This window comes from Triturus cristatus, chromosome 11 (genome assembly GCF_964204655.1).
Source record: "Triturus cristatus chromosome 11, aTriCri1.1, whole genome shotgun sequence".
Taxonomy (NCBI): domain Eukaryota; kingdom Metazoa; phylum Chordata; class Amphibia; order Caudata; family Salamandridae; genus Triturus; species Triturus cristatus.
This window is the reverse complement of record NC_140594.1, coordinates 1,144,376,497-1,144,396,871: the sequence shown is the minus strand read 5'-3', so window position 1 is coordinate 1,144,396,871 and position 20,375 is coordinate 1,144,376,497. Positions and strand designations below refer to the sequence as shown.

Here is a 20,375-nt window from a genome sequence, read left to right as displayed (position 1 = left end):
ACCATTTTACATGCTCACGATCTTAAGTTGCATTTTCTTCTTGAACACGATGAAATATGACACACATTTATTTGCGTGGAGATCTAGGAAAATATTCCCTGAACTCAGTTTTGCTTGCACTACCAATTCATAGGCACTTTATCAGAACACCTTGAACATTCTGTACAAGGTCTAAGTTTATTACGCAAGATGTGGTTATTTGCTTTGACTGCTCAGTGACAGAGCTATCACAATAGAATAATAATAGTGGCCTGGCTAGGGCTTCTTCATGGTAGTATAAAGGATGTTATTATATATATGACATCATGCCTTTGTTTGAACAGAGGAGCATTTCGCTGGCAATGAGAGGTTAATCCATGCTGGAATTTCAGCTCAACTGGAACTCATGTGAGGGATGCTGTCCATCTCTATACCAAGACAGGTAGTTGATGACACTAACCCACAGGTAGGAGGGAGCTGGATCACCCCACATGGATTTGGCACATACACTCACCTTGGTACATAATAGGTTAAAATGTTGTAGGTAGGAGTACAACACATTACAGTACTTGTATTCAAGCATATATTCTCTGTAATATCAAAATGGTTGAACTGTTTATATTTTTCACCATTCTTGTAATGCTAATCACATTATTATATTTCCTTCTATTGATTATTGCAATACAAGAATTTTACTCAAGAATTTCAATGCTTCAATAAATATTGAAATGCTTTACTGAATATTTCTTGTGTATCTCTTTGGGTTAGCATTAGTTGCTAACCGAAAGGGCTCTAGATCTGTTACCACGATTTCCTTGGGGAGTCAGGGCTGTCATGCTCTGAGTTTGCACATCCATTTGTTATCCTGTAAGGTTTGAGGTACAAATGGTGCACTGTAAGCTATCAGGAATTTGGCCAACATATCCTGATGGTGTGCATGGAATTACTCTCTTAGAGTTCTGATGGTTATGTTGTCCAACAAACTCACATTTTTTCTTGGGAATGTATAACCCGTAGGACGTGGCACTGCCAATTTTCTAGATTGAGTTCCTATTTTATGGATCACCTGAGCAGTTTTCTAAAGTGTACCTAAAGATCCCTACTCACCTAGTAACAGGAGATGTGCTCGGTGTTAAGGAAACAAATTCTAGGTAAACCCTATGTATTGACTGTAGGTTGTTCAAGCTTGATCATTTGAAATGATCACCCCACAAAGGTACCCTCTCTGATTCTATATATCTGAAGACCCAGCAATTAACATACCAGCTAACAGCAGACATACAGTTACACAAATGCTGTTACAATGTGGACTGCCCCAGGTGGGTAGTGCAGCTACCTTCGTGGTTCAGGCTAAAAAAGGAGAGAGGTTTTCTGTTCATGAGTTACATTACTAGCAGCTAATAAAACTTCTAGACTGTTTCACACATACACTGCATATACAGTTCCTAACAACTGCACTGCTTCTGAAGCATGCAAAATACCACTAACTTACTAAGAACATCAAAATTAGTTTGAAGGCGCCCTACCACATACAAACAATAATGCTAGACTAGGTCCCCTTCGCAATCTCGAACAACATGGCAAGTCTTAGCTGATTACACACTCTATCCAGATATAGACAAACTGACAGGACCAGACTTATGCATATTATACACAGATCTGGTTAAAACATATAGAGGTTTAGCACCATTTTTCATGCGCACAATGACAATAAATCCTGCAAGGGCTGTTCAAGCTGCACAACCACAGTTGGCTACACCTGAATTAATCCACAAAGCACTAATGCAGTCATGGGTAAAATTCCCCTCAGACTGGAGGAAATTTTGTTTTGGATTGCACAAAAGATGAGTCAGCTTGAAACAGTGTTTCTCCATATGGGACCTCAGGAAAACAGAATTCTGGCTCCTCCAGAGGAAGACTGTACCACCTGGGGTACAGTCTTTGCTGCAGTATATACCAAAACACATGGTACACCCCAATTAACTGTTTTGCCAGAGGTACTTAAACAGATCCAAAATGAGTATGGGGCATCTCGATTTGGGGATGAAACTGATACTTTGTCACAGCATCCACCATACTGTTCAGTAACAAAGGGAAGCAGCAGTACCGCCAACAACTCAAAAACTTGACTCCAAGAGAACAGCAGCGCGAGTTACCAAGAATTATTGAGGAAACCTATGCCACAATAGATAGAGATAATTTGGGAGCCAGACCTAGTGAAGTACAAATTAAGAGTAATTCTGGAAAGGATAACTCTAAACATGCATCAGACTCTTCTAAGAAGTGGGATATTAAGTAACAGAAAGAAAAGACTAAATTGTGGGGCGGATCTCCTCCACAGCACTATCATCAGCATAATCGTGATAATCTAAAAAGGCCTGCCAGGCATTGGGATACTAATACACGTTCATCTCATTCCTTTCAAGAGTCATCCCAAAAAATATCAGAGAGAGGTGGACAATCTGACTGACTGCCAGAGTACCTTGGGAAATTTCTTGGTGTGCTATAAAGTTTTGCTTCATGGCGCATGCAATGCATCTAAGTCAAACATATGTTATTTGAAGGGTTCTCCAGCTGCTGTGATCGATCTGGCTTTCAGGTTACTCTCGAATGGGAGTTACTTGATGCTGAATGATGAAGGTTGCGGTGGGATAAGAGTGGGCGTTGCCTAGCTGGTAATGATTGCTGCGGTTGTGACTTGGTGTACACAAGCACTGTTTCCACCTGCCCACAGAGTTAGGGATGCAAAGCTTGGGCCTTTGATAAAGCATACAAATGTGCGCTTTGATGCTTTAAGCAGACTGACAGCATTATTGTCCAAAAAGATGTGGCCTTAACATCTGCAATGGAGATGTTTGATCTTCATGTTGCAAGGTCCTCTTCTGAGATATAGTCGCTACTCCGCATTAATTTCCCACATAATTTGGTGAGCTTGTGAACTGCATTTTTAACATGTCTAGTACTGCGGGGGTAGCACACCTTTTTAAGACAATTTGCTTCAGGTTGGTTAGCACCTTCCAGACGGTCTTCGGCGTTATTGCATCATTCATATACTCAGTGCTTGCCAGCCTTTTTGGACGCTTACTGCTTGTCGTATTCTTAGTCGTCAGGACTGTGCTTTTATTTTTTCTGCTCCACAATAGATGTTGCATCTTGAGGCCAAATGGGGAAAGCACTACCACACATGTTCCTGCGTCCTGAAAGCATGATACAGTGCTTGGGTGCACCCTTAGGTAAGGAACTTAATGACTATGGGTTCTTGTCCTTTCTGCCTGTCTGGCTGCAATGCGTGTAGCCTGTTTTCTGCAGTCCGCTGTGTACTTTTGACTATTTCCTGGACATATGCTCGTCATTACAATTGCTCAATCTGCGGACATTGCCCTACTGTTGGGTCCCCTAACGGCTCATTTGTACCGTTGTCCTTCGCACTTGCCATTGCTCCAAAATGCATAATATGAGGCCTCCTGTGATGCTTCAGCTACTGGCGATCTGGATCCTGGCTCATCTTCTGCGAAATCAGCACCAGCTGTTCCTTCCTTGGTGGATGCGGAGGGGGATGAACTGAAACATGTTTTATTTATGGACTTGGTACATTGGGTGTGTCTGGGACATCGTCTGCGGTGGCTGAGAAACAGCAATGTTTTGTCTACTCTTTGGACCACATAAATAATCTGGCAGTTTTGAGTTGTGGATTTTTTTTTAAATGCAAACATATTTTTAATATCCCTAGTTGTTTTTAAGTGTTGAGCAGTTTAATATTGCTTTTACATTTTATTTTTATACTTTTATGTGTGGCTTCCTGTATGCTTTTACCTTCAAACTAGTATAGTGCCTTTTTATACTCTTAGGGTTTTTGTGGTTTTATGTTTATGTTTAGAATTGCATTTAGTTTTATTTTTTGCCATCTCACGTCCAAGGAGTCAGTGTCACATGGATACACTAGGCACGGTTAAGAAACACCATTTTACATGCTCACGTTCTTAAGTTACCTTCCCTTCCCTTCAGCGCCAAGATGCTCCTTGGAGTGAAAGTTGTGCTATATAAAAACGTTTTTACATCACATTACATGATGACATTAAACACACATTCATTTGCGCCACATACAGGATAATATTCCATTCCATTCCATAATTCTCTACAAGCTCAGTTGTGCTTACCCTACCACTTCGTAGGCACTCCATCAGTTCAACACGCAAGATGTTGTTTTTGTTGTGGCCGCTCAGCGACAGAGCTATCACAATAGAATAAACAATAACGGCCTTGCTGGAGTGACTTCTATGTACTAAAAGGTGAGTTTACAGCTTGACAAGGGGGTTTAGATGCCAAATTGACATGGCAGTATAAAACTGCATTCAGGCTGCAGTGGTAGGCCTGGTACATGTTTTAAGGTGCTATTTAAGTGGATAGCACATAAAGTTCTAAAGACCCACTGGTGGCATGTAATTTACAGGCTGTGGGTACATGGTACACCACTCTACAAGGGACAGATAAGTAAATGAGATATGCCAATCAGGTGTAAGCTGATAAAAACCATGTTTAGGGGAGTCAGAACAAACACGTCACCACTGGTTATCTGGGGTAAAGAGCACAGTCATACAACCAGCAGAAACAATTTTAAGCACCAAAATATATGTAGCTAAAATGTTTTGGGGAAGACCAAGCTAAGACTAACAGGTCTAGCAATACCCCTATTTTTAGCTGGAAGGGCTAATCCTACAATTTCAGGGTTATGATCACTAAAGGCCCTGGGCTTACTGCTTCCATATTGTACCCATACATTTATCATCCTGGAAACAAACACATAATCGATTATAGTGCTGCACTCCAACCCAGTTAAAGTAGGAGGTTGTGTATCTTGGTCTCCCACCAGTTCCTGAATATTAAACAAATCAAAATCCATAAAAAATGTATAAAGCACAGTGCCTGTTGCATCTTTCTTGGTTTAAGAATCACCAGAACAACTGTCTAATTCAAATCAGTGATAGTTGGGTTGTTACCAATTCTTGCATTAAAACCTCATCCAAAAGCAATAAGAAATTGCAGGAATGCTGGAAAAATGCAGGAATATAAGAAGCCAGATCTGCCATATATAAGTAGTATAACATCTTTTGTGTCTTTTTGTATTAATAGGAGATCTATGAATTTCTTCCAAGAAGGATTCTAAGGATAATCTAAATAAATAGTGAAGAGGGAAAGTCCTAGGTGTAGAATAAAGAATGATAATGTAATATAAATGTGTGTGGTCAAAACCATAACATTGCAAGGCCTAGAATCCAAAAAGCCCAATCCACATGGTCAAAAGCTTCATCCTTGTCAAGAAGTACAGTTATAATGGGGTCAGCCATGCAAGAAATATCATTGATGATGCTTAAGAAAGTTCTAGAATTATCTGTAATGGTTCTGCCTTTGACAACCTAGATTATTTAATTCCAACTATATCTGTAATGTAATTATAAATGCATAAAGCTACAATTTTACCAGATATTTACAGTCAGTATTAATCAGGGAGATTTCTTAAAAAATTTTGTTTTCAGGTTGTTTAGTGATTGCACTGAATATTTCCTTATGTGGAATATTCTTTTGCATTGCTGATAAGTTTAGTAAACCATAACATTCTTAAAGAATTGAATTAAAAAAATATCCAAATAAATTATACTCAGCACAAATATTCCATGGCGTATAACCTGGTGTAAATGTCTATAAAGCAATTCAAAATGTCAGATTTTTAGGTGACATTTGTTCACATGCATACAAGTGATGGATTCTCTATGTGACTTTTGTTTTTTAAGTTTGTGATAGTTTTCTAGAAGTCTTCCACCTTTATGATGACTCCAAAGATGTTTGAATTCAATTTAAAAAGGGGAAAATTGGCCTCTTCGATAAATTTAAAGATAAATTATATCTTTGCCGAAGCAAGGCTGGCAAGAGCGTCTTTTATTACACTGACAATGACACCATTTTTATTAGCTTTAGCAGGAGACTGATAAACCTGGCCAGCCCAATCCTTCTTTAAAACATTTATAACTTTATCTGTTAACTGTGTTTCTTGTAGCATTGCAACTTTGTAACTTAAATAAATATATAAGACTCGTTGTTGTCATGAATACCCATAACATTCCATGGCACAAAACAAAGATAAGTCATTAAAGAAAGACAAACAATTATATTGGATTTAAATTCATTTCAGAAAAATAGAAAAAACACAATGGATAAGTATGCAACATGGAAGATAAAAAAAAACATCAAGTAAACTGTAAGGAAAAAAAGGGAGAAAAAATAGGTTCTAATACGGCATCCTAAAGAGATAGCAAAATAAATTATGGTAGGAAGTTGAGTAAACCTTAATTATATTGTTGTAATTAGAAAGAGAATAACACAAACATGTAAAAGAATGTTAAAGCACCAATTTAGACGATCAGCTCAACTCAAGAGCAGCATCCGATAGAATCAGAGAAATACTGGAGATAAAAAAGAAGATAAGCCTATTAAGGAGAGGACAAAAATATGAAGCTAAAAAGGAAAATTATGTAATAAAAGGAAAAAAAGTAGTGGCATTGTCTCCATTAATCCACATAAGGATAGACTTACCTTACAATAAGGACCAGGCGAGAGGAAAATTACAATATTCTAAAGACCACAAATGCAATTCATGAAAGAACAATCGGTGAAATAGAGAACAGTTCATCACAAAAATACAAGGAATTCTGAAAAACAGATGAAGATAAACAATGAAATTAGTAGGAACTAGTCATAACATCAGGGAACAAATGTAACAATTAACATTAAATATTGCAGCAAAAAGATAGGCTAATCATAGATACAGGACAGTAATCTGAATTGAAAAACATTTAAGTGTGACTAGGTTTTGCCAGCAACCATCCCTTCCATCTTATGAAGATATTTAAATTCTTTCCACTAATTCCGGCTTACAAAAGTGGTAGTCTTTTTTTTATAAATTGCCTTGAGGTAACACAAATTAATTCATCTAAATCTGGCATTTTTTTAGTTGAAAGCCAGATGCAGATCTAAAAACTCTTTCGGGCCGATTCCGATCTCGCTCGGAAGGGCTCCGAACGCGATCCGGCCATAAAAAGTACGAGCCGTACGTGTGTTTACCGACCAACTCGTACAGCTGTACGAGCGAGCAAGTACATTGCGAGCAACGCGAAATTCACCGACAGACTCGTTTCCGGGTCCGAACCACTCCGTACGCCTCATCCGTTAGCGAACCGTGCTGTGCAATGGAGGTTCATTCCGACCGAGCCAGTATGATGCACGCGTCGGACAGCGGGATCGAGCCGAAGTTTCCTGCTCAGGGGGAGACCCAGGGGGAGACCCAAGGGTCTCCCCAACACAGGCATGTATGGTACGAATGGCACCGATGCGTATCCACTGTAGGGGGCGCCCTTGTGCGAGACGTACCCATTCAGTCAATGGGAGCCCATGTACATGTCGTATGACTGGCTCCCATTGACTTCTATGGGAGTCCGACCGAACGGAGTCCAGCAGAATGGGGCCGCATCATTCTCACTCGGTCTGACTGCAGGAGTCCAGCTCGGTCGGAAAACACTCCGGATCCGGCTCGGTCGGAGAGCTGTCTGACCCAGATGGGAATCTGCCCCTTTGTGTTGATTTGCTGGAGACCCGGAAACATTTTGAAGAAAGACAATTTTGTGTGTTGTCCACAGCATTTGTTTGCCCTGCCTTGCTGCAGAATTAACTTTTGTAAAGTCTGTAAATTATAAAGAGAGAACTGTAATGCGTCTGTGTTTGAGAGAACTCACATACCATCTATTTTTGGAATATTAGACTTCAGAAAGGTAACACATCAGAATGTTTTCCTCCTTCAGTAATGCCATAAATGTGAAGATTATTATGCCTATTACACTTTAATGAACTTCAGTTTGTTTTTCAAAAGTGAAATTTCTTTAAACATTGAAACAAATTTGACAGCAACATCTTGAGTGTCAATTATTCATTGTTCCATCTCTAAGGTCCTTGTTTTAAGATATAACTACTTTTCCTGTAGACTCTGCAAGGTATCATTAGATTTTATTATACAGGATTTCAGATTTTTGATCTCTAACAGGTAATATTGGACTGAAAGAAAATCAATCTGAACAGTTGAGGCATACACTCCTTGTGGGTGATTGAGTGACTGCACCTGAGCCTCACCAGTGCTGTATTCATGATTAAATGCCAGAGATGACAAACGCTGGGGAGCTCTGTTAGAAAGGTGGGCAGAACAGTTTAGTGCCTAGATTGCAACAGATTTTTAACCCTGTGTTTCATTCCTCCCAATGTACCTTGTAGTATTCAGTGAGATTGTGTGAAGAAAATACATTATTTTACTCAAAGTGTTAGCACTGGGATGGAGAGCACTTTATTGTTTTTTTTGGTTAATTGTTTCGTTCTGGGCCGTTTCCCCAACCTTGCCTCTCTGGGAAGTCTGTGAGTGCTCATTTGTGATAGCCCCTGACTTATCAAAACATCTAAATATTTAATATTTTCCTGCATCCAAACAAAGGAAAATTCTTTCATAGCTGTGACCTGGTACGTTTGGTCTGGGGTATTGCTTAACATTTGGAGCAGCTGATGTGGTATGATGACAACTGCATTACTCCAGAAAGCAGGGTCAATGCAGCACTCGTCCTCCTGGACCTCTCCACAGCCTTTAATACAGTCTCCCACCCCATATTCATCCAATGCCAAAACAGCATTGGAATCCAGGGGCATACACTCCGATGGATCCGCACCTTCCTGACTGGAAAGACCCAGTCACTCAGCCTTTTACCATATACCTAGAATGCCTGTGGCTTCACCTACACATTTCTGCAAGGATCCTCCTTGAGACTATGATACCTCTGGCTAGCATCAAAAATGTATTTCTAAATATAGGCTCCTCCTCCCTTTCAGTTTTAGTATTACAATATGCATGTATTCAAACTCTTCTTTCCACCAACTTTGCCCTCTATGTTTTGGCAGGTTCTCTGCAAAAACCCATACTCATAGCACATTCTCGACTTGTTGGAGCCTTTGCCTCTTGTGCTGCCATTGCCCATTCATTTTCCTTGCTGCTTCTCTTTGGAGCCTTCTTTCCTGTACTTCAATCAATCAATCAATCAATTGAATCTTTATTTCGGCAGTATTTCAGCCATAAAAGAACACATAAAATAATATATACAGTAAAAATACAATGTTGAAGCAATAACTAAAATTACACAATCAAGTGTAAAGCAGAGGTGCTAATCACTGTTAAAAATACAGTATTGCAGTAATAACTACAATTGCAAAATCGAATGTGAACCAGGGCTGCTAGTCACTATTTGAAATTATAAAACTCCTTTTGATCCAGATAGCATGCAGATACTTCGCAAGGGCAAACACAATATAACCTGCAGTATCAGTTTTAAAAATCCTTAATGCATCTGAACATTTCCTAAATCCTAAATTTCTACAGATAGGTACAATCCAGTTCTTCCTTGCTCTACTATAAAGAGGGCAGAAAAATAGAATATGGCATTCATCCTCTTTATTCATACCACAGCCTGGACAATGTGAGGACCTGGACGAGGACCATTTACTGGTTAGGCACGCTATAGGGAGTGCGCCAAACCTCCATTGTATGTATAGCTTCCTGGCCATGACAGGGAAAATTACATCCAGGAAATCTTCGAATGAGTATACAGATTTAATCTCTACGAATGATTTTACCATGGTGCCATTCTGTGAATCGTGGAGCCATGCATTAGAGCATCGAAATCTATAGAGCTCTGTAAATAGATTCCCTGAGATCTCACTACAGGCTGTTACTGGATTCAGCCACATGTCCGCAAGACCCATTTTCAAAAATTCGTCTTTGATGTAAGAGAGCCAAGGAATATGCACTGCCTTGCCTAATCTCAGAATTTCTTGTAACTCAGTTTTATACTGCACGAGCTCGGGGGTCAGCCAAATCCTCCTCCAGAACCTGAGGGGTTTGATGGCTAGTTCCTCCTGGATGGGAAATATACCCAAGTCGAGCCTCAGCGGTAAGAGAGGTGTACTTTGGGGGAGCGAGAGCAACTGCCTCAGAAAGTTGTTCTCAACTTTAGTCAATCCAGGTCTAACGGCGTGCCCCCAAAGTTCCCCTCCATACAATGCTGCCGCTCTAGCCCTCGATTTATAGATTTCAAGACCAGGGCTGATGGGTTTGTAAGTGGAGGCATTTGTCATTTTTAGTATTCCCCCAGCTATTTGGGTCAGTTTGAGTTGTGATTTGGCAAGGTGTGGGCCCCAGGAAAGTTTTTCACTTAGTGTAACACCTAAGTATTGGAAAGTGTGAACTCTCTCGAGTGCAACCGAGTCTAAAGTGGGGGGTGGTCTGGTGTGTAAGGGAGGATTAAAAATCATGTATTTAGTCTTGTCTTTCCTGTACTTCACTCTCAACCGGTTCTGAATTGACTTCACACTGGTCACAGAAAAATTCTCCATGGTTTACACTACCAGTGACTGATTCTAGTCTTAAACTATAATCTAAACTTTATGGGTTTTATAAAATTCTGTCTTACCGTGCTCTTGGGTTTGTACACTTTTAAAGGCACATGGCTTGTGGTGCAAGCTACCTAAAGTTTTTTAAATTGCCATATGTTTTGAGTATTTCTTCTGTGCCCCCCCCCCCCCTCATTTCCACATGCCACATCACAATTCCACCTGCATTCGTCTCAACTGGCTGTCATGACTGAAAACTTTATGAAATTACATACTGCTTCTGGAAGCATGTCTCTGTGAACCACTTCTCAGGGTGAACTAAAAATGGCGTCCCCTTTGGACTATATCTGTATTGTCAAATGGGCTTTTCCAAGTCAGTAAATGCAGAATCCAGTGCATCTCTTCCCACATGTATTAATGATGTCAAACTGCTTCAATCAGTGTATGCCCGCACCACCCACAGAAGCACTTCTGATGTTAGGGGGAATACCATGGAAAAATTATTCTAATCTATAATGAATTTAGGTTCTGCTTTGGACAAATTAGGGACATCTAATAGAGGAACAGACAGGACCCTGGGAACAAAGTATATGCAGTGCATAGTATTTAAAGGAAATGAATGCAGAGGCCTGAGATGTTTCTCAGGAGCCCGCAACTGGTGGTGCAGACACTAAGGATGCCTAGTTTTAATCCATGTCCTGCCTCTTTCTTTAACCACTCTACAGTTCCTGGACCCTTTTCTCATTCTTGCAGGTTCTTCTTAATCCCTACGTTGTCTTGTTATCACTGTGATCCTATCTTTCTCGTCCTCATTTTTTCTTTCTTTTCTGCATTTATCTCTTGTGCTTTGGGTCAAAGTTCAATAGTGTAATATAAGTCCATGACCTTCCTAAAATCAAGTGCAATTGCAGCCACTTGCACAAATAATACTCTGTGGTGGCTGACAAAGAACTGTTATAACCTCAGCAATACCAATGAAACGGTGATAGGAATTACCCTCATGACAATAAATGTGCACATACTGAATGTAACCACTCGTTTGGCCACTCCAAGCCTGTCTGTGCTGCTCACTTTCAAAATGCTGTGCCTAGCAAAGGGCAAAAGGAGATACCATTCTGCAGATAAGAAAATCTAATCCCCACAGCCATGAATGCATAAAGTAACTCTAATCAATGTAGAAAGCCTACATCTAATTCCTTGTCTGCAGAGGCATCACTTAGGCTCCTACACACTCTGACATCATTCTACTGAGAAAAGGTTTGGGTTGCAGTCTGGAATATCACAGGAGGAATATTGAGTGCCCACAATATTATGACCAAAATGTTGAAAACCAAACAATCAAGAAGGTAAGTGCACAGAGGGAGGTATAGATTTGCTATTCTCAACTCACGATACATATATCATCAAGGTATGCAGATGTGGAATTAGGTAAAGAAAATCTATGCACACCTGTTGATATTTTGTTCCTCAATATTCTGGTTATGATATTGTGACCACTCATCAGTTCGTCTGATATATTCCAGACCAGCACCAAAGGGATATTGCTTTGAAGACAGTTGGTCATACCATAGGGTGGAAAATATCTCCCTTGGACACTTTCACACCGCAGCTGGTGAGCATCCTCCTTCAGTGGGCACTCACTGCAGGATGGCTTTAGACATTGGTAGTTGTTTGCAACATTCTTGGCTAAGTGTGCATATCCCCAGGTGCTTACATGCTTGCTGCTTTACAGATGACATTACACGCATGGTGATAATGCTCTGATGCAAGAACAATTGACATCGGAGAATCGTACTCCAGGTGACTATAGGTCAGTTTTGTGGAACATATAGTTCAACATGGCACTATTCTGCAAAACGATATTCAAAGACAGCAAGGGGGCTTAATGGTGATATTTGCTTTTTCCACGTAGCCTTCGGATACATGTGATGTACATATCAGGTGGACATGTAAACTAATTTACCTTTGAGCCCTTGTAATAGTTTTTATCTTAAGGGAAGGCATTAATGCTGTGTGCTCTCTTTCTTTGCAGTTGAAGGATTCCTCTACCTATCTGTGAAAGCTACTTCAACACTCAGTACAGATGAAAGACAATTGTATTTACTGGAAAAGGTAATATGCTAACATAATTTCTTCTTGAGTGGAATGGGAAGGGGTTGACGGGAAGTGAAAGTTGTGCTGCAGTGACAGACAGCAGACAGAATAAATGAGCGAGTAAAGTGGTCAAAATGCATTCTGTTATGCATGGTTCTCACTGAACACTACCATTTTGAATACCAGAGTTCATTTCAAGACTGGAGGCTACCATTATACAGTAAATCTTTAATTGCCCCTCCTGCAGCACCTTTAATACACTTTTACAAACAATAAACTTCAATCTAGAACCAGAACACCTTAGTCAATATATAATCCCCGCATAGAACCCTTTTCCTCTTGTAAATACTGCTCCTGGAGAACTAAATACCTATTATCTGTTGTGGTATATGAAATGTATGTGTGTTTAAAAAAATAAAAAGTTACAGATTGTGTGTTTCTATGTGCTAAGCCTCTAATTTACCAAAGCAGGATCAAGGTTTAAGAGCTATAAAATGGAAAGTTTGGTTTTAGGATGTGCGATTTCAATTTTTGTATAGTTTAAAATATATCCCAGGTGTATTAGGTTAGGCTGGGAGCTATGGCACTAGGCCGCTGAATGACATGAAGAGAGGGCAAGTTTATCCTTTAATGTAGGCACGAGCTCCAGATCTTCCTTCTCCAGCATCCGTCTGTGATGTGGCCTCGCATTTTTGAGCACACAACTTTGCCGCTGTAGGGAATCTCTGAAGCACGAGCATGGCCGCTGACTGCGCACCCGTGGTGCAGAGAAATATAAGGAGATTAGGAATCTAAAGTCTCACGAGCAATCTCACATTTATGGAGGCCATTTTGAGTTAGCTAAATAAATGAAAGAAATGCTGGTAGACAGATAAGTTGCACTGGTAAAGAATTGTGTAACTAATCAGACAAAAACAATTGCTTGCTCTGAGGAAAAGATGAAGGCTTTAAAAAAAGGGTATATTTGTGTTGTTAGTAGAGAGATAGCGTAGTAAGATTTTAGTTAAAAGGTTGGCTTTTAGCGTTTATTTGTTGTTCATAGTATATCGGTTGTTTGTAAATTGAGAGCTAAAATATGGATTTAGACCAAAGAGGTAGTTTAGAGATTACTGTATCTAAAATTAGTGAGGAGGTGATTAGGAAAATGATTCAGCATGAGATGAAGAATCAGGTTAAGGAGACATTTGTTATTTTTAAAAAAAATAAGAAACAAAAGGACATGGAGTCCTTATCTGAGGAGGAAGAATTAAGAGATGAGAAAGGAGGTTAGAAATTGAAAAAGAGCAAACATTTGGAAGGCATGTCTATGTCAAAAAATGGAAAGGATGGATTGAACTCCATCAAATGGAAAGATGTCCCTAGCGACAGACAAAGGAAAGGTGTCCTTATTGGCACAGGAGAGGATGAGTTCTTTGAGATGGAGTTGGGAGGGATTCCCTGTCAGAAGATGCTAAGGAGTATGATGAATACATTTTTGACATTCAGCAAGTCATTTGATTTCAGCAATGTCTGAGGCTACAACTGGTGGAAAGGTCTATGACAGCATTTCTTGCTGCCTGAGGGGCGTGTGGGCGTCCCCTCAGGGCCTGATTTAGAATTTGGTGGATGGAGTAACAGCAAAAAAGGGTGACAGCGGACTTTACGTGTTCTACCCTGCCTTTACTCTGCCTGCCACATTTAGAGATGTTAGCCTGCCCCATGGACATCTCTAAACACCAACAGGAAGGCCATGAGGTTTCTGTCAATGTACAAAAAGTTGGAAGGATGACTCTGTGAAACCTGACAGCCGACTGTCAAACTTTTGCAAAGTTTGTTATTTTGTTTTAAAAACTTCCAAAGTGGAAGATAAATGTTAAAAAAAACTAATTACCCACAAAGCCTGGGAGTTTTCTCCAAAAGGTGTAGGGGTAAACTTTCTTCTTTTTCAATCCCTCACTGTCAGGATGTACCTGGTGGTAATGGACAGTAAAAATAAATGTTGTTGTAGACAATATAAAAAGTCTATCTGTCCAGCTACTCAAATTAGAGTGGACTGTCAGAGAGCTTATCTACGACGGTTCCTACTCCCTCAGCTGCCAGTGGAAGATTTACACCTCAGAGTAAATTTTACTCCATCAGCACACACCTGGTGGTCTGCACACCTCTAAAAGTGGCAGAAGGAACAAAAGGCATTTTTATTAATTTTTCACACAATGAAAGGCAGCATGCAAAGTTCCTGCTCTGTGTTGCATTAAAGGTAGAGAGCAGAAATGATCCATATTTACAAAGATGTCGAACAATTTTTGCTCCCTCCTCTTGTTTGAGCACTATATGCTGCCTAGTCTCAACCCAGGCACCATAGTGCAAGGGTGCCTTCATTCCAGACAAGACTGTTTTTGTGCAAGCAGAGATACCTTCCTGCATTAAAGCAATCCTGGCAGGGATTTTCATCTTATTCTGAAGCACATGTGGAAAGAGGAAATAACAAGCAGAAATACGGATATATTTCTCCTTGTTACTACTACTAAGCAAGGTGTAGCATCCTGACACATTCCCAGGTTTACTACATTTAGTAAATCTAAAAATACACCAAGATCTGTGTTGCATTACATTTCTTTACAAAGCCACTCATGGTGGTGCAAGTTGCCCCAAGCATGGCTTTGTAAATATTACTGAAGACACACAGACTACGCAAAGTCTTGATAAATGTGAGCCCAATAGTTTGGCGGAAAGGGTACTCAATCGATGTTCAGGTAGAATATTCTGTCTGCTAAACTTTATATTGGCCCCTCTGACTAGAAAACTCATAAAAATGAGTACTGTGCCTCACCATGCACCAGTCTGTATGGCACCCATCCCTTCATGAACACATATATAACTAGTTTTTGTGTTTTCTTTCTTCTCACATTAACCACATGCCTTTATACAACAGAATTTGAATGTGTGCAAAATTATTGCTCACACACCAGGCTGATAGGGCCTACACGGGTAAATATTAGCTGCCTGCATGTTGTTGCCAGGTCAGCTCATGGGTTCCAGATTCAATGTACCAGACCAAAGCTTTCAAATCATTATCTCCAGGTGCGTTAGTCTCTTTAGCGTCTTTACTTGACGACCAAAACAGTCTGTGCTTGAACTGTTGAAAAACAAAATTTAAGGAGGTGAAATTGGTCATCAGCAGAACTCACAAAAAGTCAGTCCAGAAACAGGTAAAAAAGTATGAAGGAGAACCAGAGAAGTACCTGTCTCAGGATGTGAAATCAAATCAAAGAACATAAGACCAGAGAATCAAAGGAAGGAGAGGTGAGCAATACTGGTGCTATTTAGACTATAAGATTGGAGCAGTCAGTTGTGAAAAATTGGTTAATAATTGGGGTTAATGGCAGTACACCACAAGTAATAATGTCACTACTCTTCCAGGGTCCAGAAAAGATTTTAGTAGTTTAAACTAGAGCACGTCCCCTGGTAGCTACAGCACAGAGCAGGCAGGCTTAACTCATGAAAATATGTAAAGTATTTAGAAGTAATAAAACAGTAAAAAAAAAAGAAACACCATACAATAAAAATCCCACACCATCATATAAAAATAGAGAAGATTGTAATTAAAAGAATGACATGAAAATGGCAAGAATCTTTTAATGGGAACCAGAGGTATGGTTTTGTAAAGTTCAGATCAAATTTTAGCACCAAAAACCAGAAAGGCCAACCGCAGGAAACTGGTTACAGGTACAAAGATAAGTTTTAAGGCAGACCACAATGGAGCGTGCCTCAGATTCAAGGCCCAGGTGGGTTCTGGTCAAAGAGTTACTTTTGGACTTAGACGTTTTTCCAGAGAAAATATAGTAGTTGATGAGTCATCTGTAGGGCAAGCTACAAACTAGATCCGACTTGGGTCTCTCTGATGGTGGGTTACTAAAGACTAGGGTCCAGGTGCGGTCATCAATGATGGCGGGAAAGCTCTGAGCTGGCGAAGTATAGCATCTGTGCCCAGAAAGTTCTTTATGTCAACAGGTTTCGACTAGGTTTTGCTCTGGCTGAAGCTATCTACGTTAGGATTTAGAAACTTTTCTTGAAGTTAATTCTCCTTCTGTGGGACAAACCAGCAAGTCAGAGCCAACTGGCAATTCAATGCTGAAAGCTTCAGTTCATCGGTGGTCACAATCTCCCTTTTTCCGAAGAAAAGTTTGCAAATGTTTTCTAAGTCACAGCTTTTGGACAGCAGGAGTACACTTTAACACCAGAACTGAATCCAACAGAAGCCCCCAGCAGGGTCCAGGGCAGATTACGTTGAAACTGGTCAGCTGGGCTGTTCAGGAAAATGGGCTTTGTGCAGCTTTTGAGTCGCTGTATCTTTGCAGGAGGTCAGATAACTGACCTTTGGAGTCTACTCCTTGGTCATGGATACAAGTTGGAGCAGGTCCAGTCCTTAGGGTTCTCCACATAGATCACAACAAAAGGTGCAGTTCTTCTTCTGTCTTCCCCAGGTACAGAGGTATTCTGAAAGAAGTGGTGAGGGTACCACATGTGTGTTCAATGCCAGCTAATGGGGGTAGGGGAAACATCTGGTCACTCCCTAACCAATGGAGTATAATTTTCCAGTGGTCACCCTACCCAATTTTGTATCACTTAGAGGACACATACTATAAATTATCTTCTCTACCAAAACTCTAAGATGACAGAAACTTTATACTCTAGTACAGAGCTCCTGTGCCCACCATAGAGGTGTAGCCAGGGGAACTAGCAAACCTGGGATGTCTGGTCGCGATGCACTGGGTCAAAGTCAAAAGTTTAGGCCAACCATGATAGAGTGCAGGCCAGATACAGGGACCCATGAGGCCTGCTGAACAAAAGTACCTTGATCCCAGCTGCATGGATGGTGAAGATGAAGGATGCAGCAGAAGCAATATGTCGGTGTTGATCGACGCAGTGGTGGCAATGCGCAGGAGTAGGAAAAATGCGTTGACTACGATAACCGATTCATCATTGTCGAAGATACCATCGACGTAGATGTTGAGACCTTGTGCAGTGGTGGTTCCAAAGGCGATGCTTTTGGCCTGATCCACTCAGTAGAAGCGATGAGCCAGTTCTAGTCATGCAACAGGAGTGATGCACTGGTTCTGATCCATGCAACAGGGGTGATGCACCGGCTCTAATACATGCAACAGGGGCGATGCACCAGTTCTGATCCACGCAAAGGCTCCAATGTGCCGGTTCAACAGAGAATGCATGGGATTTTGCTGAAGCAAGCACCTTAGGCCTCACTTCCAAGGGTCCAGGACTTGGCAGGCCAGGCTCATAGATGGCAAAGTATAGGTGCAGAAGCAGGTAAGTGGAAGTCTTTTAAGTCTGTGAGACTCCAGATCAAGAGGCCAGCCAGCTAGCCCTTGTAGTCACCCAGAGTTCAAGTGTTGCAGGTCCAGTCCTTCTCACCCAAGCAGGGGAACAGCAGGCAACAATTCAGCACAGCAAGGCAGGAGTTCAGCACAGCAGCAGTCCAGGAGAGTGGCAGTACTTCAACAGCACAGCAATCCTTCTTTCTGGCAGAGTCTTCACAGCTCCAGAAGTGTACTGAAGTTGTGGTGTCAGAGGTCCAGTACTTATATCCAGTAGTGCCTTTGAAGTGGGGGACACTTCAAAGGCAGGTCTTTGATTGCACAGAGGTCTTCCCTTCCTGCTATGACTTCAGACTCACTATAGGGGGGTAGGCAGCCCATTGTGTTGGGATAGGACATAGCCTATTCAGGTGTAAGTGATGCTGGGTCCAGCTCCTCCCTTCCATCCTGCCAGGATGGTCCATCAAGTCATGCCAAAACTCCCATTGTGGGTGACTTTCTAGGGGAAATATCCAAAGCCCAACTGTCACCTTTCCCAGATGTGTATCAGAGACAGACAGCAGGCACCAAATGCTTAAAGTAAGAAAATGGCAGCTTTCTAAAATTGCAAATTTAATATCCAACTTTACCATAAGTTGTGATTTAAAATTGTGACACCAAACTTAAAAAGTCTATCTCTTCACAGTTGGGAATGATACTTATTAAAATGTAATAAAGTAACCACAATGTTATCCTATGGGAGAGCTGGGCTTTGCAATAGTGAATTTGAGAGTTTTTCTTTATCAGGACATGAAAAAACAAAAAGTACATGTCCAAGCTTTTAATTGAAATGCACCCTGCCCCATGGACTACTTAGGGTCTACCTTAATGTTGACTTATATGTATATGTAATAAAGTGTGAGTTAAAGGCTTAGCAAGAGAGTCAAATTGGTAGTTTAAATCTGCATTTAGGCCAAAATGGCAGACCTGGTACATGTTTAAAGGGGCTACTTAAATGGTTGGCACAATAAGTGCTGCAGTCCTACTAGTAGCATTTCATTTACAGGCATTAGGTATATGGTAAAGCTCTTTACTAGGAACTTATAAGGAAATTAAATGTGCCAATCAGATGTAAGCCAACTTTACTAAGTTCTAGGGAGTAAGCCACTCCATCGGGCAAGGGGTCCCCCAGGGGTCGGCGCTTAGCCCATCCCTATTTAACCTATATGTTCAGCCTCTCGCAGTGGTGGCAAAAGAGTGGGACCTTACGCTGGTGTCGTACGCTGACGACACACAGCTGGCCATCACACTCTCAGAAGGCCCATCACCTTCGGCAACCAAATTCAGAGATGGCCTCGCAGCAGTCGCTAGGTGGATGACACTCAACTGCTTGCAGCTAAATGCCGGGAAAACGGAGGTCCTCCTCCTGGGAAAAAACCCCACCCTTTGGAACCATCATTGGTGGCCCTCTGTACTTGGCCCCACCCCCGTGCCAAAAGATGTCGTCAAAAACCTAGGTGTCTGGCTCGACCCCTCACTTAGCTTTCAGTCCCACACGAAGAAAGTGGCAGCTACGTGTGTGGGTCTCATGAGGAGCCTCAACCCCATACTTGGATTCTTTGACTCCAAAACCCGCCAACTCATTATACAATCTATGATTCTTGCCCGGCTGGATTATGCCAATGTCTTACTCTTGGGGGCAAACAAAGCTGAACTAGCAAGACTGCAACGTATCCAGAACTCGGCCGCCAGAGCAGTGGTTGGTCTCCCACGTAGGTGCTCTGCCAGAGCCACCATCCGTAATTTGCACTGGCTGCCAATTGAATCTCGGATCCACTTTAAAACCCTGACCATGGCATTTAAAATTCTCAACTCTGATTGTCCTGAACTCCTGCGCCCTCTTCTGGTACCATACACGCCCCAGCGCAACTTGCGCTCACTGGGACAACACCTCGTGACGGTCCCCCGAACTAAGCTCTGCAGACAGGGTGGACGTTCCTTCAAAGTCTTAGGGGCTAAGCTATGGAACTCCCTACCTCTGCACATCCGTACCCAAACCATTCTGATCGCTTTCCGAAAGGAACTCAAAACCCATCTCTTCTCTGTCATCTAATTCCTCTGCTGGTCCCCCCTCCCCTCAGGTACTGGTTAGGTCAGCGCCGGGACGCTCCGTTGCTGGGGCAGCTGTTTGCGCTTTAACAAATAAATAACATAACATAACATAAGCTCAAGCACTTTAGCACTGTTTAGGTGCACAGAGTCCTAAGGCCACCAAAAACAAACTCAGAAAAAATAGAAGGATGGATGTTTTTCACACCTTCTGTTCATGTGACTTTAAGTGAATAAAAAACAATTACAAAAGCAAGCACAGATACCTATTTCTCACAGTCTAGCACATGGTAACACTATCTAACTAATTTGAGCAGAACATACCAGCAACGGTTTGTAACAATTCTGTGTATATTACAATGAGGAAAACATTGGATTGCCTTATTGCATTTAATTAGTGCTAACTTGTGATTGGGACCCGTTGATCATTTC

The 20,375-nt window shown here is 41.3% G+C and overlaps 1 protein-coding gene across 1 annotated transcript in view; it reads left to right on the top strand.

Annotated features, from left to right (window-relative positions):
• LOC146788598 (tenascin-X-like) overlaps positions 1-20,375 on the top strand; it is a 694,637-nt gene that overhangs the window by 668,166 nt on the left and 6,096 nt on the right. Inside the window, exon 48 of the mRNA XM_085633173.1 lies at positions 12,482-12,561. Within this exon, the coding sequence (XP_085489299.1) occupies positions 12,482-12,561 (80 nt within the window). The remainder of the gene's footprint in view (positions 1-12,481; positions 12,562-20,375) is intronic.